At 34.8% G+C, this 13,003-nt stretch overlaps 1 protein-coding gene across 4 annotated transcripts in view; it reads right to left on the reverse strand.

Moving 5' to 3' along the window:
- Oseg1 (intraflagellar transport protein Oseg1) overlaps window positions 1–13,003 on the reverse strand; it is a 796,421-nt gene that overhangs the window by 186,551 nt on the left and 596,867 nt on the right. For all 4 annotated transcript variants that reach the window (XM_090410292.1, XM_090410285.1, XM_090410300.1 and 1 more), the window contains exon 22: window positions 3,495–3,595. In XM_090410292.1, the coding sequence (XP_090266418.1) occupies window positions 3,495–3,595 (101 nt within the window). The remainder of the gene's footprint in view (window positions 1–3,494; window positions 3,596–13,003) is intronic.

A 13,003-nucleotide genomic window follows, 5' to 3' on the forward strand; every position in this document is an offset into this window, starting at 1 on the left:
TTAATCTGGTACAAACCCACTCACCAACTTGTATGTCTCAATCATGGGAGATCATCCCTCCGCATCCTTTTATCTACTAGCAATGCAAGTGGCATTCCTTCAATTTGTCTTCATACCCAAATTTCAGAGACCTGACACAGTCTTACTCACTCTTTGAAATTTTTCCAAAATATTCTCATCCTCCAACAGAAAATCAGGTGATCAAATCTGTGCATAGTAATCCACATAGTCTAATCAAGGCCTTATACAATGGTACCATAACACCATTACTCCTGCATGGTAATGTTTTCCTTGTCATTGTCATAATCTGTTGTATTATCCTCACAATTCTCGCAATGCAGTCACAAAATATCAGTGCCCAGTCCACTCTTCCTACACTTTAAAACTGAACTGTAAGTCTCACTCACTTGCCCACTCAGTCTATTGAAATTCTTCTCAAAAGTCACATTTGTATTACTCCTCGTAGTTTTCTTTGAGCAGTGCAGCTTTGCATTATTTGCAAACAATTGCTTATTCTCATTTAAAGCTCTCCCACTAACTAATAATTTAGGAGTGTTAAATGGCATGTCCATGCTGTTTTATGGATAAATATGTAAAAAGAAAAAGAAAACAAAAAATAGAGTGGACATGGTCTTGATGTTCACAACTTGCTACTTTCTCCAAAAGACAAACTCTCACCAATGATGCTACCTGGCATATACCAAGTACCATGTTCGTATAACTTGTCTTGCTATGGACCAGCGGTTCCCAACCTTTTTACACTTCTGTACACCTTTTAAACCCATTTCTATAAATTGTACCCCTTGTTTTTAAAATAATTGACACTTTTGTTCAGTGCCTATCTTGATGTAAAATGGTTTATTTTACTTGTTTTTCCACCATTACTTTTTCCACATTATTTTTCGTGTACCCCTGAACGGCCAGCACGAATCCCCGGGGGTACATGTACCACCAGTTGGGAACTGATGCTATGGACAAACAGGAAGATATATAAATAAATGTATCTCTGAACATCAAGACCACACCACCTTATCAAACCTCACAAATCTAGCCTTGCACAACACTGAATCGAAAATGCTAACCAAAGAATCTAATGGCAAAATGCCAAGCTACTATAGATCCACATATAAACATGAGCATTTATATAAAGCAAGTGCTGAAGCCTTACTTCATAGACCTAATCTTAATTGAAATGACTGTCTTACCATTCCAAAAGCTTGGGGAATTGCTATTTTCAATTGTATTCAATAATTTAGCTGCTATATTTTAATTTCATTTAAGTAATTTTAATTTCAGTCCAGAAGTTTTTAATCCATGAACATATATGTAGAGTGATTACAATTTAAGCATACACACTATTGTTTTTTTGAATTCAATTCCTATTGTTGTTCGTTAGCTGTACCAATGATGTCTTATGATACAGAAGGGGAAAAATATTTACATGATAAAAAAAGTTATTTATGGTGGCATACGTGTTATTCTACAGTTATCTTCAGATGACAATTTTATTATGGAGGGGGAGGGGTAACCATTTACAATCCAAAGGTTTCCCAAATGTCCATGATGCAATGTGATTCAAACTCAGCACACGTCGGTTGGAAACTTAGAGATAATAACTACTTGACATGCCAGGCTGTTAACAGAAATGCTGAAGTTTTGGACATTTTCAAATATGCAATAAAAAATAAATTTCAATTCTGATCAGAAATCAACAATTAATGAAATACAGTGAGACCTTAATTTGTCTGTACAAACAGTAAACTTTGTCCACTATGTTTGTACTATGTATATACTATGGCATCATGAAGTACTGATTAGAAGGGAAACAAAGAGTAGGGCTAATATTTTAGAATGCTGAAAAAAATTGTTTTTGTATGCTGTTCTAGGTAAACTACATTCGCCTAGAGATTGGAAAACATCAGTATTCATCTCAGTTTAAAAAAAAAAAAAAAAAAAAAAAAAAAAAAAAAAAAAAAAAATCCCAGAGATAGTGAGAATTATAGAACCATCACTTTAATTTCACATGCAAGTAAAGTTATACTGAAAGTGATCCAACAAAGGTTGGAGCCATACGTGAATAGAGAAATGCCACACGAACAAGCAGGCTTTATTTAGGATAGACAGAGGAACTAGAGACCAAATAGCAAACATTAGATGGATTATAGAAAGAACAAGAGAATTTCAGAAGGAAGTATTCATCTGTTTTATTGATTATAAGAAAGCTTTTGATTGAGTGGATTACGATTGTAATGAGATTAATAGGAATACCAGATTATCTAATCTTCTTGATAAGAGAGCTGTATGACAATCAAGAAGTTCAGTAAAAACAGTCTTTCAAGAAACAGACAGTATTCGAATGGAAAAAGGATGTGGCAGGTTTGTATACCCCTATCTTTTTAATATTTATAATGAATATAATATGAGAATGGTAACTTAGACAGAGATTCTGCTGGAATTAAGATTAGTGGCAGAAAAATAAATAATTTAAGATATGTAGACAATACAACCCTCATAGCAGAAACTAAGATCTGGAGCAGTTGATTCTATTGGTTAAGAGGGATCAGCAAAACAAAAGTGATGGCTTCTGGCAATTTAAATGAATTTATAATAGAGGGAGATAAATTAGAAATCATTGAAAGTTATGATTTACTGGGGTCCAGAATCAGAAATGATGGTAAATGTGAAGATGAAATTAAAAGGATAGTCATGGGGAAAAAAGCAATGTTAAACCTGAGAAAAATTATGAAAGATAGAGGTGTAAGGCCATGAAAAAATTGTCAAAAGCAATGGTATTTTCAGTAGTGATGTATGGATGTGAAACCTGGATTATTTTAAGAAGAAAGACAGAAAGCAAATTGATTCATTTGAATTATGGGTGGAGGAGACTAATAAGAATCATGGACTGCAAGAATGACCAATAAGAAGTTATTTGAGAGTATAAAGACAGAATGCTTTTGGGGGCAAAGATTGCTAAACAGAAGTGATGTATTTTGGACATATTACATGAGCTGATGAATCATTGGAAAAGCCAGTTATGTTGGGGAAGATTGAAGGAATGAGAAGAATAGGAAGACCACAAAAAGAGTTAGATGGACAACATAAAAGAACTTACCAACTTGAACTGACAATTACTGAAAGAAAGGACAAGAGGCTGAGTGGGATGAGAGCCTTTGTGTACAAGATCACTAAGAGTTGAAAACAACTGGATGGCACATAACTACAACAATGCTGTTCTAAAGTTTGGCTATGCCATTTCATAGGATTAAAAAAAGGAAAACCATCTCAATTGACTAATTTAGGATTAAAAGACTGAAACTCGGATTTCTTCACACACAATTGTCACACAAAGTGATTTAAAGAGATACAATAACAAAACTAGTAAAGCACAACAATTATTTAAAATTTTTATATTAATTCATATAATTCTGTTTAATTAATATTAAAACTGACTGTAAGGATAATAAAGAATAATTTTTAAGCATAATAAAGGATACACTCTGGACACACCAGGAAAATTATCACCCATCATTTGATGCATTAAATAACGTGCCATGTTAAATAATGCTTCTGGGAAGAAAGATGTAAAAGGCTCTTCCTGAAATGAATCCTTACATGTAATCTATGTGTAGCAGCAAAAATAACATATCTAAGTTAAGAATAACACATTCTGATTTAAGACCAATGTAAATAGATCATGTGGGTCTCCATTAATGTAATTTTTAATCAAAATAATACTTAAGTCAGATATATAACAGTAAAATTATGCTTAAAGAACTTAATGGTACATAAACAGACTAGAGTGTACATACATCATCAAGGCCCACCTTTCCTAATTAGGTTGTGGGGGCAACAGCTGCAAGAGGCACTTCCAATGGTCATGATCCTCTGCCACCAAACTCAGGTGTTCTGGTGGGATTCCCAAACGTGTCCACCCATGGTTTTGGATATAATCTATCCAGTGAGTCCTTGGCCTCTCACCCTCTGGCTTGGTAAAGAGGGCCTGCTGAGGGAGCCTCTCTTGTGGCATTCTAACCAGGTGCCCGTACCAACGTAACTGTGATCTCTCAACACAGAGAAGCAGTGGTTGAGTATTGAAGGTTTCCCGAATTGCAGAGCTTCTAACTCTGTCGAGTCTTGTCAGTCCGCAACCTCTCGAAGGAACCTCATTTCAGCTGCTTGGATTCGTGTCCTCATTCTTTCGGTCATTACCGAACTCTCATGACCATAGGTGAGGACGGGGATATAGACTGTATTGAAGACAGTCAGCTTTGCATTCTGGCTTAAATCCCGCTTCAATACTACCGAACGGCCAAGCTCCCGCAATATTGAGCTTGCTAAGCCAATTCGAGTATCTAGCTCTACGTCCCACTTTCCATCATTCATGAATATGGACCCAAGGTATTTAAACTTCTCCACCTGCCTCATTGGGACTCCACTCTTACATGTAGAGTGCACTGGGATGGTTGTCTTGAGACCACAAATGTTTCAATTTTAGCCACATGATCTTCATTCTAGCGTCTGCACAAACAGCTACAAACCTATCCAGGGTCTGCTGGAGGTCATCTGTGGAAGAGCTAAGCAGAACTAGGTCATCTGTAAAAAGCAGACATCCAATGCTACATCTTCCAATTCTGACACACTCACTGTCTCGGCTGTGCCTATCAATCCAGTCCATAAATATTATGAAAAGGAGGGGTGAGTGACAGAACACACCCTTGGCAGAGGCCAATAGAGACTGTGAAAGGTTCAGACTTTGGCTGTTTACCCTGACACAAAACTCTGGGCATTCATACAGGGACTTGATGGCAGCAAATAGTTGGCCATCCACTCCATACTCTTGTACTACTTGCCAAAGCTTATCCCGAGGAACCCAGTCATACGTCTTCTCCAAGTCCACAAAACGTGTAGACATTCTTGCCATATTCCCAAGATTTCTCAAAGACTTTCCTTAAAGTGAAGATATGGTCAGTTGTGCTTCTACCAGTACAAAAGCCACATTGTTCTTATTGGAACTTTGATTCAACTATGCTTCTGTACCGTCTTTCCAAGCACCTAGCATACACTTTCCCAGGCAGGCTGAGCAGAGAGATGCCACGATAGTTACTGCAATCCTTCTGGTCTCCCTTCTTGAATACTGGTATTATTATGCCTGTCTGCCATTGCTTTGGTGCTCGCCCAGATATCCAAGCAGCCTGACACACTCAAGTTAGCCAGAGAACACCGTATCGATTTAAGGCTTTTAGCATTTCGGGCCAAATTTCATCATCGCCAGCAGCCTTGCTCGATTTTAGCGATTTTATTGCTAAATGGACCTCTTCTGCTGTGAGACTAGTCATTGCCCCGATCTGCACCTCTTGGATGTCCACAACTGCTGGGTCACCCGGGTTAAGAAGGCTCTCAAAATATTCCCTCCATCTGTGGAGGATATCCTTCTTGGTTGTTAAAAGTGCACCATTAGAGCCTTAATTGCCCTTGCTGTGCATGATTTCCTCCCTCGAAGGCGGCGGATGGTCTGCCAGAATACTTTGTTTGCATTTGCATAGGATGAGTCTAATCTTTCACCAAAGGATTCCCAAGACTTCTGCTTTGCTGTCTTTACTGCCTCAGCATACCGCAAATGGATCTCAGGTGACCTGAATCTAAGCCATGTTAGGTAGGATTCCTTTTTTGCCCAGACAGTTTTTTTGGACTTCTTGGTTCCATTTGTTCATTATAACAAATAGATTCTTCATTTGTTCTTCATCTTCTTCAACAATGACTTTTTCATCTGCAAATCTTAAACTGTTGATTCTTGTACCCTGAATTGAAATTTCCCTTTTATTCTCATGTATTATCATACCATCCACTGTTATTTCCAAAAAACATGACAAAGATACTAGTGATATTGTGTCTTCTTGTCTCATATCTCTCTTAATGTCCAGAACCATCTTTCTGTTTCTCCACCATTTTGTTACAGCAGCTTCTGCATTATTGTTGATATTCCTCAATAGCTACATTAAATTTCTGTCCACTCCATAAGACAGTACCAGCCCATGCCACTTTTTGATCTAGGCTGGTGAATGCTTTACTGAAAGTCAATAAAGTGGGCACAAACATTTTTAAGTAGACTTTATCCACAATAAATCTCAGCCTTCAAATTTGGTGCCCAATACTCCTGTGTCTTCTAAATCCTGCTTGCTGATCTTCTAGGTTTTTGTCCAGTTTCCTCATTCTTTCTGTTAATATCATTATAAAACTTTTTGCACATGATTTGTTATTGTTCTGTAGTTTTTGCAGAACCACTTTGTTTCCTTTTTTTGTGAATGGGTATTAGAATTAATCTTGTCCTATTTTGGTGTTTTCCCTTTGTCCTATGCAATATGACACAACCAGTGTAATAGATAAATTGTTGTATCACTCGCGCTTTAGCATATCTGCACTTTTATGATTCTTCACATGCCTTTGCTGTGTTTGCAACCTTGTCCCTCATTATATCTTTCTCTTCCTCTATCCTTTATAGTGATATTTCTCTCGACTCTTCGATTAACTTCTTTTGTACTTAAAAATGTATCACATATTACTCTGAACAATACTGCGTTCATCTCTCACTCTCTCTCATTTCTTTTGTGTTCATCCTTTTCGTCTTTTATGGTTCTGTGCTTGGAGCTCCATTTCTTGTCAGTGTGTCTGATCATTTTGTGTACTCCTCTCTTTCTGTATTAATCACAATATTAACTAATATCCTCACATTGTCAATCTAACCACTCTGATTTGTCTCTTCTAGCGGCCTTCTTCACTTCATTACATTTTGCTCTATACAGTTCCATCTCCTAATCTTTAGTGTTCTTTTCCTTGAATTAGTTTTGATGTCTCCTGTGAGATCTATATCTTCTTTGGCTTCTCGGTCTCTGGAACTGTTTTTTTACTTGGACGAAAGAGTGGGGTTGTAGTTTTAATATCAATAAGTGCAAGGTGTAGCATTTTGGAGTGCATAAATATAAGGCTGTGTACTATATCAATGGTGCTGTACTACAGGAAGTGGATGAGATTAGAGATTTGGGAGTGATGGTTGACAGTGAAGTTTAGAGGTCATATTGCTAGTGTTGCAAAGGCTGCACATCGTAGTGCTGATATGATAAGAAGTACCCTAACATGTAAGGATAAGGAAGTGGTTGTGCCACTGTATAAGGCACTGACTACACTTGGACTACTGTGCTCAGATCTGGTCACCTGGTTTTCAATGTGATGTTGAGACATTGGAGAGGGGTCCAGAGACGAGCGACTAAGACAATATCAGGACTTTGGAATGCAGGCTATGGAGAGAAGTTGAAGAAATGTGGATTGCAGAGTTTGGTGGATAGGAGGAAGAGAGGTGCTGATATGATAGAGATATTTAAGATGGTGAGAGGATTTTAGCATCTTAATCCAGAGGGTATTATAAAATGAGTAGATGGTGAGAGAGGAAGAACCAAAGGCCATTCTTGGAAGCTGTGTAAAAGTGTGGTGAGGAGCAGATTTTTTACATGGAAAATTGTCAGTGAATGGAGCACATTACCAGAATGTGTTGTTAATCAAAGGAGTGTTAAGGATTTTAAAATTCTATATGATAAATATGTTGTGAGTTGAAAGAGCCTCCCACGATGAGTCCGACCAGGGCCGGCCTTCTCTATAAAGGGGCCCGGGTGCAAGAAACCTTTTGGGGCCCTAAAATATTTTTAAAAGGTAAAAATTAAAGGATTCGAAATAAACGTATTGTAAAACCTCTTACCTGTAAATGATTTTGGCACAGTAAAACAAAAAAACACATTCGAAATATAACAGGTTAACATAACGTTTACTGAACACAAAACAAAAATATTAAATATGTTGATTCTTGTAGACAGGCTTATACGTCGGTTATGCATTTCTAAATCACTTAGGGAATTGAACAACATAGATTCGAATATTTGGATCTACGTTGTTCATTTCCCTAAGTGATTTAGAAAAGAAAAGGAAAAGTATTAAATAATTAAAATAAATAAATATTTAACACAAACAAAAGTAACCTGGCTCACCAACTAGCGCACACAAACTATTTACAATTAATTATTGTTGAAAGTAATAAAAAAAAAAAGGTTTACTATTTAGGGGCCTAGTTTTACTAACACGCATATTGCTTAATATGTATTTATTTAAGTATGCGATTTTTTTTTGCTATGTCATTAATCATTTCTGAAAAATTACAATTTTTGGCAAATTTCTTTTTTGATGCTTAATATAGCAAGTGAATTAAGCGTTCTTCGCACATACTTGACCGAAGATAATTCTTTATCAATTTTAATTTGCTAAAAGAACGTTCTGCACTTGTTATAGTAACTGGTAACATAAAGAAAATTTTCAATACAGTTAGTACATTTGTAAATAGTTCATTATAACTATTATTTAATATATATTGCAATATGTCATGCACGTTATTTACATTTTTTTGGTCCAAGCTCAATTCTCGTAACAAACCAATTTCCTGGATTAAGTCTTCATTTACATCTTTACTATAATATTTTACAAAATCTCTTGAGTGGTTTTCTAGTTCATTTTTTTCTAATGTTTTTATATCAGTGATTAATTTAAAATAAGAAATAACATTGGGTATATTTTTAAATCTCCCATTATTTGTACAATAACAGTATCAATCACAACATTTAAAAAGTGACATCTAAATTCCTCTACCGGGTTTAGTAAAACTTCATCTTCTGCTAGTTCAGAAAATAATCTTTTTCTTTTTCGAATTATTTTTTTCAGGGAAGTCATCGGAAATATTCAAGTTTCGTGCTATCATTTTTGCGTCGTCTAAAAATGTGTTAAATTTTGATCTTAAATTTTGGATTTCATTTTTAATTTTATTCACTAAATTAAAAGCAGAGTCAAGAACAATTGTTTTTGCTTGAAATAGTTTGTTGATACTATTAATTTTTGACAATATTGTAAACCACACCGATAAGCTTAAAATAAATGGCATTTCTTGTAATGAATCTAGTAGACTTTTAGCTTCGGATAATACTGCTGTGTTATCGTTAATTGCACCAATAAATTCTTCTAAGCATTATAAGTTTGTTCAAACTGTGTATACACTGCTTTGACTGCATCTATTTTGGCTTCCCATTGTTACACCTGATATCTTAGGAATATAGTATTCTCAGCCATCATGGTGTAACATGAAGAATAAATATCATAAATTAAAACCCCTGCATAAAAAAATGAATTATTTAATGGAAAATTTCTTGCATCCAATAAATTGTATAAAACGTAAGGGTTGTTGTTAAAGTAGCTGATAAAGGAAGGAATGTATTAATATTGTAATATGACTTAAAATAAGGAATTCTAACTAAATAAGTAGCTAACAAAGGAAAGTATAGATTAATATTGTAATACGATTAAAAATGAGAGAGTTAAGTAAATAAGTAGAAAGGGGTGAGTCATAAAATACATTATGTGAGAGATCAAGTTATTAAGTAGAATTCATAGAAAAAGTTTGAAAGGAGATTAAGTCAGGCTAGCACAAGAAAAGCAAAGCTATCGCTTAGGGCCGATCCCCGGATTGAAACATTGAGAACGGGCTTGCCGATCAAATGACGTTTGGCGAGAAAACGCCACCCTAATTGGTCAATGATTAAAAAACAAGTAGAAGGAGGAGAAAGGAAGTAAGAAAAGGTGCCGTTAGGGGAGCAGCTATAAAAGGGTTGGTAACCCCCTGGGGAGGACTCTTTTTGGATAGTCGCTTTTGGCCTTGGAGTTTGGTTTTGGTTCCGGTGGAGTTCACGGGGTTTTCCTGAGTGGCGACAGGGGTGATATCTCCTCGTCACAACATGGAAACGAAAGTGAGCAGGATTTCGATTCCCGTTTTCCCGAGTAGGAAGCAAAGGAAAAATTGCCATGAAGTCCTAGAAAAGGAGGGATCTTCTTCGTTTAGATGTTAGTGATAACTACGCAAAGCAGAAAGCTGTAAAGAGATCGATGTCCTCGTTGCTGGTAGTAGAGCAAATATATGTGTGTTAAAGTATTCCAGAGTTACGAGAAGTTATACCAGGGATTCGTTTGGAAAAGGATAGAGGCCCATACGAAAAGCTCAAGAAAGGTACTGTAAATCATAACCTATGTTAGCTAGAAATTTGTCTGTGAAAAGTATCGTGATTCCAATACAGAACTGTTGAAGTTATACTAGGACTTTAGTATATGATAGAATGTGTTATGTGTAGATTGACTAGTGTTAAAGATTTGTGAATGATTAAGAGTCCTAAGTTATTTTTACATGTCTATTATATTGCACAAGATATTTAAATGACATAATTGTGTGTTAGTGCAAATAACGGTATAACGGAATAGTGTGAATTAAGTAATTACGTATCCTAAGAATTGAATGCCTAATGTAATGTATAAAATAATTGAAATGTCACAAGTATGTGTTAGCAGTGAATGATTTGTTAATCTACTTCAACATGAATAATCAGATAGTGTGAATTGATCTAATTTGTCCACATCAGGTGAATTTATGAATTAATGTGTATGGCAGCATAATCACAAATAGCCATATAGCTTGTAACAATTTAATGTTAGTCTATAAGTATTTTAGTTTAGTATTTGAATTGTACCATGTTTAGAAACTTAATAAACCTTTAGTTCAGTGATAAAAGAGTTGTCTGATGTTGCTAATCCAATGCACCGCTTAAAATCATCGTACCTAATCACGCGGGAAAATTTAATGTTGAGGAAAGAGATTAAGAGTCACGACTGCAATAATATTTAAATACTAAGAGATATATTTGAGATTGACTTTCTCCCTATTTATGACAACATAAACGGTGCAGTTGATAACCACTTGAAAATATTGTACTTAGTCACGCGGAAAATTTAAGTTGAGAATCGAGTTAAGTGTCACGACTGCAATAGTTACACTTTCAGATATATTTGAGTTCTTTCTCCTTGTTAATGTATGTAATATCCTAAACTAAATATCCCAAAAGGCGCAGTATAAATACAAATATTAGGGGTACTACGGGGAGCAATAACTTAGATATTGGTAAAAGTTTTGGTAAAATCTCGGGCATAGAAGTTAGAAGAATATAGATAAAAGGAATTTGTAAGATTAGAGTAGAAATCATAAAACGGGACACAACACCATCGAGTATCACATAATGGTTTAACACGTTCATTGCCAAGCTGAAAATTGGAATTTCGTGTGGTGGCCAAATTTTTTTTATTTAGTTTTTATTGTGCTCAAAATAAGTTAATATATTATTTATATGCTTTTATTATTATGTACGTAGGATTTATGCACTCTAAATATCTATTACGCGATATCGCGTGATATGTAATTCGGTCAAATAAGTTATATATTTTACAAATAAAAAACATTTAAATATAATAATTATAACTTTAATTATCAGTCTTTTATAATCACATAGAATTTTTAAAAATAATGTACAAATAGAAAAAAATAATTATCAATCAACATTTATAGGGAACTTACTAAAAAAAAAAAAAAAAAAAACAATACTCAAAATAAATAAAAACCAAACTTCAAGCACACTAAATCAACGAATAACTAAACAAAGTCGTCGCGTTGTCCAAACGCCGCCACTGTGTGCACTGGCTAACATAAACAATAGACAATGGCTGGCAGCCATCCCCACTCCACGAAAGTCGATCCCTTCCCTAGTGGCCAATATAAATATTACGCGCCGTTTCGCTGTGGCCGCTATTCCACTTAGAAACTTGATAGCGACGTTTGGTGAGAACTCTCATCATGCAATATCGCGTGATTGGCAATGAACGTGTTAAGCTTAATATTTAAATGCTTTCGTATAATTTCCTGCCTTTTTGCAGATGCAGAAAACACACAGTATAAACTTTGCAATATTCCAAAAATTTTTTTACAATATATACTACTGGAAGCAGCATCACAAATTATCAAATTAAAAGAATGTGATAAGCAAGGTACATAAATTGCATGAGGGTTTAAACTAATTATTCCAGATTGTACGCCTTTATATGTTCCCTTCATATTGCTACCGTTGTCGTATGCTTACCCTCTACAATTCATTATATCTAAATCAAGCTCACCTATTCTTTTTAAAAGCGAATTTGCTAGTCCTTCACCAGTTACATCAGTTACTTCAATAAATCCTATAAATGACTCATTTATAATTAATTTTTTGTCTACAAAATTTACATATCTAATAATTATTGAAGTTTGTTCCTTGTGAGAAATATCAGGAGTACAATCCATTTGGATACTGTAATATATGGATGCTTTTATATCTTCTTTGGTTTTATTAAGGACTTCATTACCTAATGCAGCAATAATTTCCTCTTGAAATCTATGCGCCAAATGATGCACAATTCTTTTTTTCATATTTTTTATTCTGTTTACATGATCCATTAGCACAGGATCATATTTACTTAATAATTCTATTAAACTTAAAAAATTTCCATTATTCAGCGTTCCTATTGTTTCATGGGATCCTCGAAATGACAGATTATTACTTGCTAAAAATAGAATTACATCTACAATTCTTTGGAATAGTAATTTTAGATGTTCCGTTTCTTTATTTATATTCATTTGATTTGTTCTGTCAACAGTCGAACATAAATTAAGCCTTTTTAGTAATTCTTGCCAAGCAATAAAAGAATTAAAGTGACCAACAGAAAGCTCATGATCTCGAATTACAGATGAAAGTTTTTTCCATTTATTAAAACCATATATAAATCGTGTTGATTGATCTTTTCCTCTTCTTTTGGAAAATAATACACAACAAAAGCAAAATACTGAGTCTTGAGCTTTTGAGTAAACTAACCAGCTGCGAAGCTGAATTTCACCATTTGGCATTTTTTTTAAATAGTACGATGTAGAAAATGATCTACCTTCAACATTCTTAATGAATGAGTCTTGATGATGTTGTTTAGGTCTGGTTTTAACACAAAATAATCTAACCTTATCAGTTATAATATTTGGCCACAAACCTGGATCATTTATATTCACTTGATCACC

Source organism: Typopeltis vanoorti, chromosome 2 (assembly GCF_054136105.1).
Source record: "Typopeltis vanoorti isolate ZY-2024b chromosome 2, IOZ_Tvanoo_1.0, whole genome shotgun sequence".
In the NCBI taxonomy this organism is placed as follows: domain Eukaryota; kingdom Metazoa; phylum Arthropoda; class Arachnida; order Uropygi; family Thelyphonidae; genus Typopeltis; species Typopeltis vanoorti.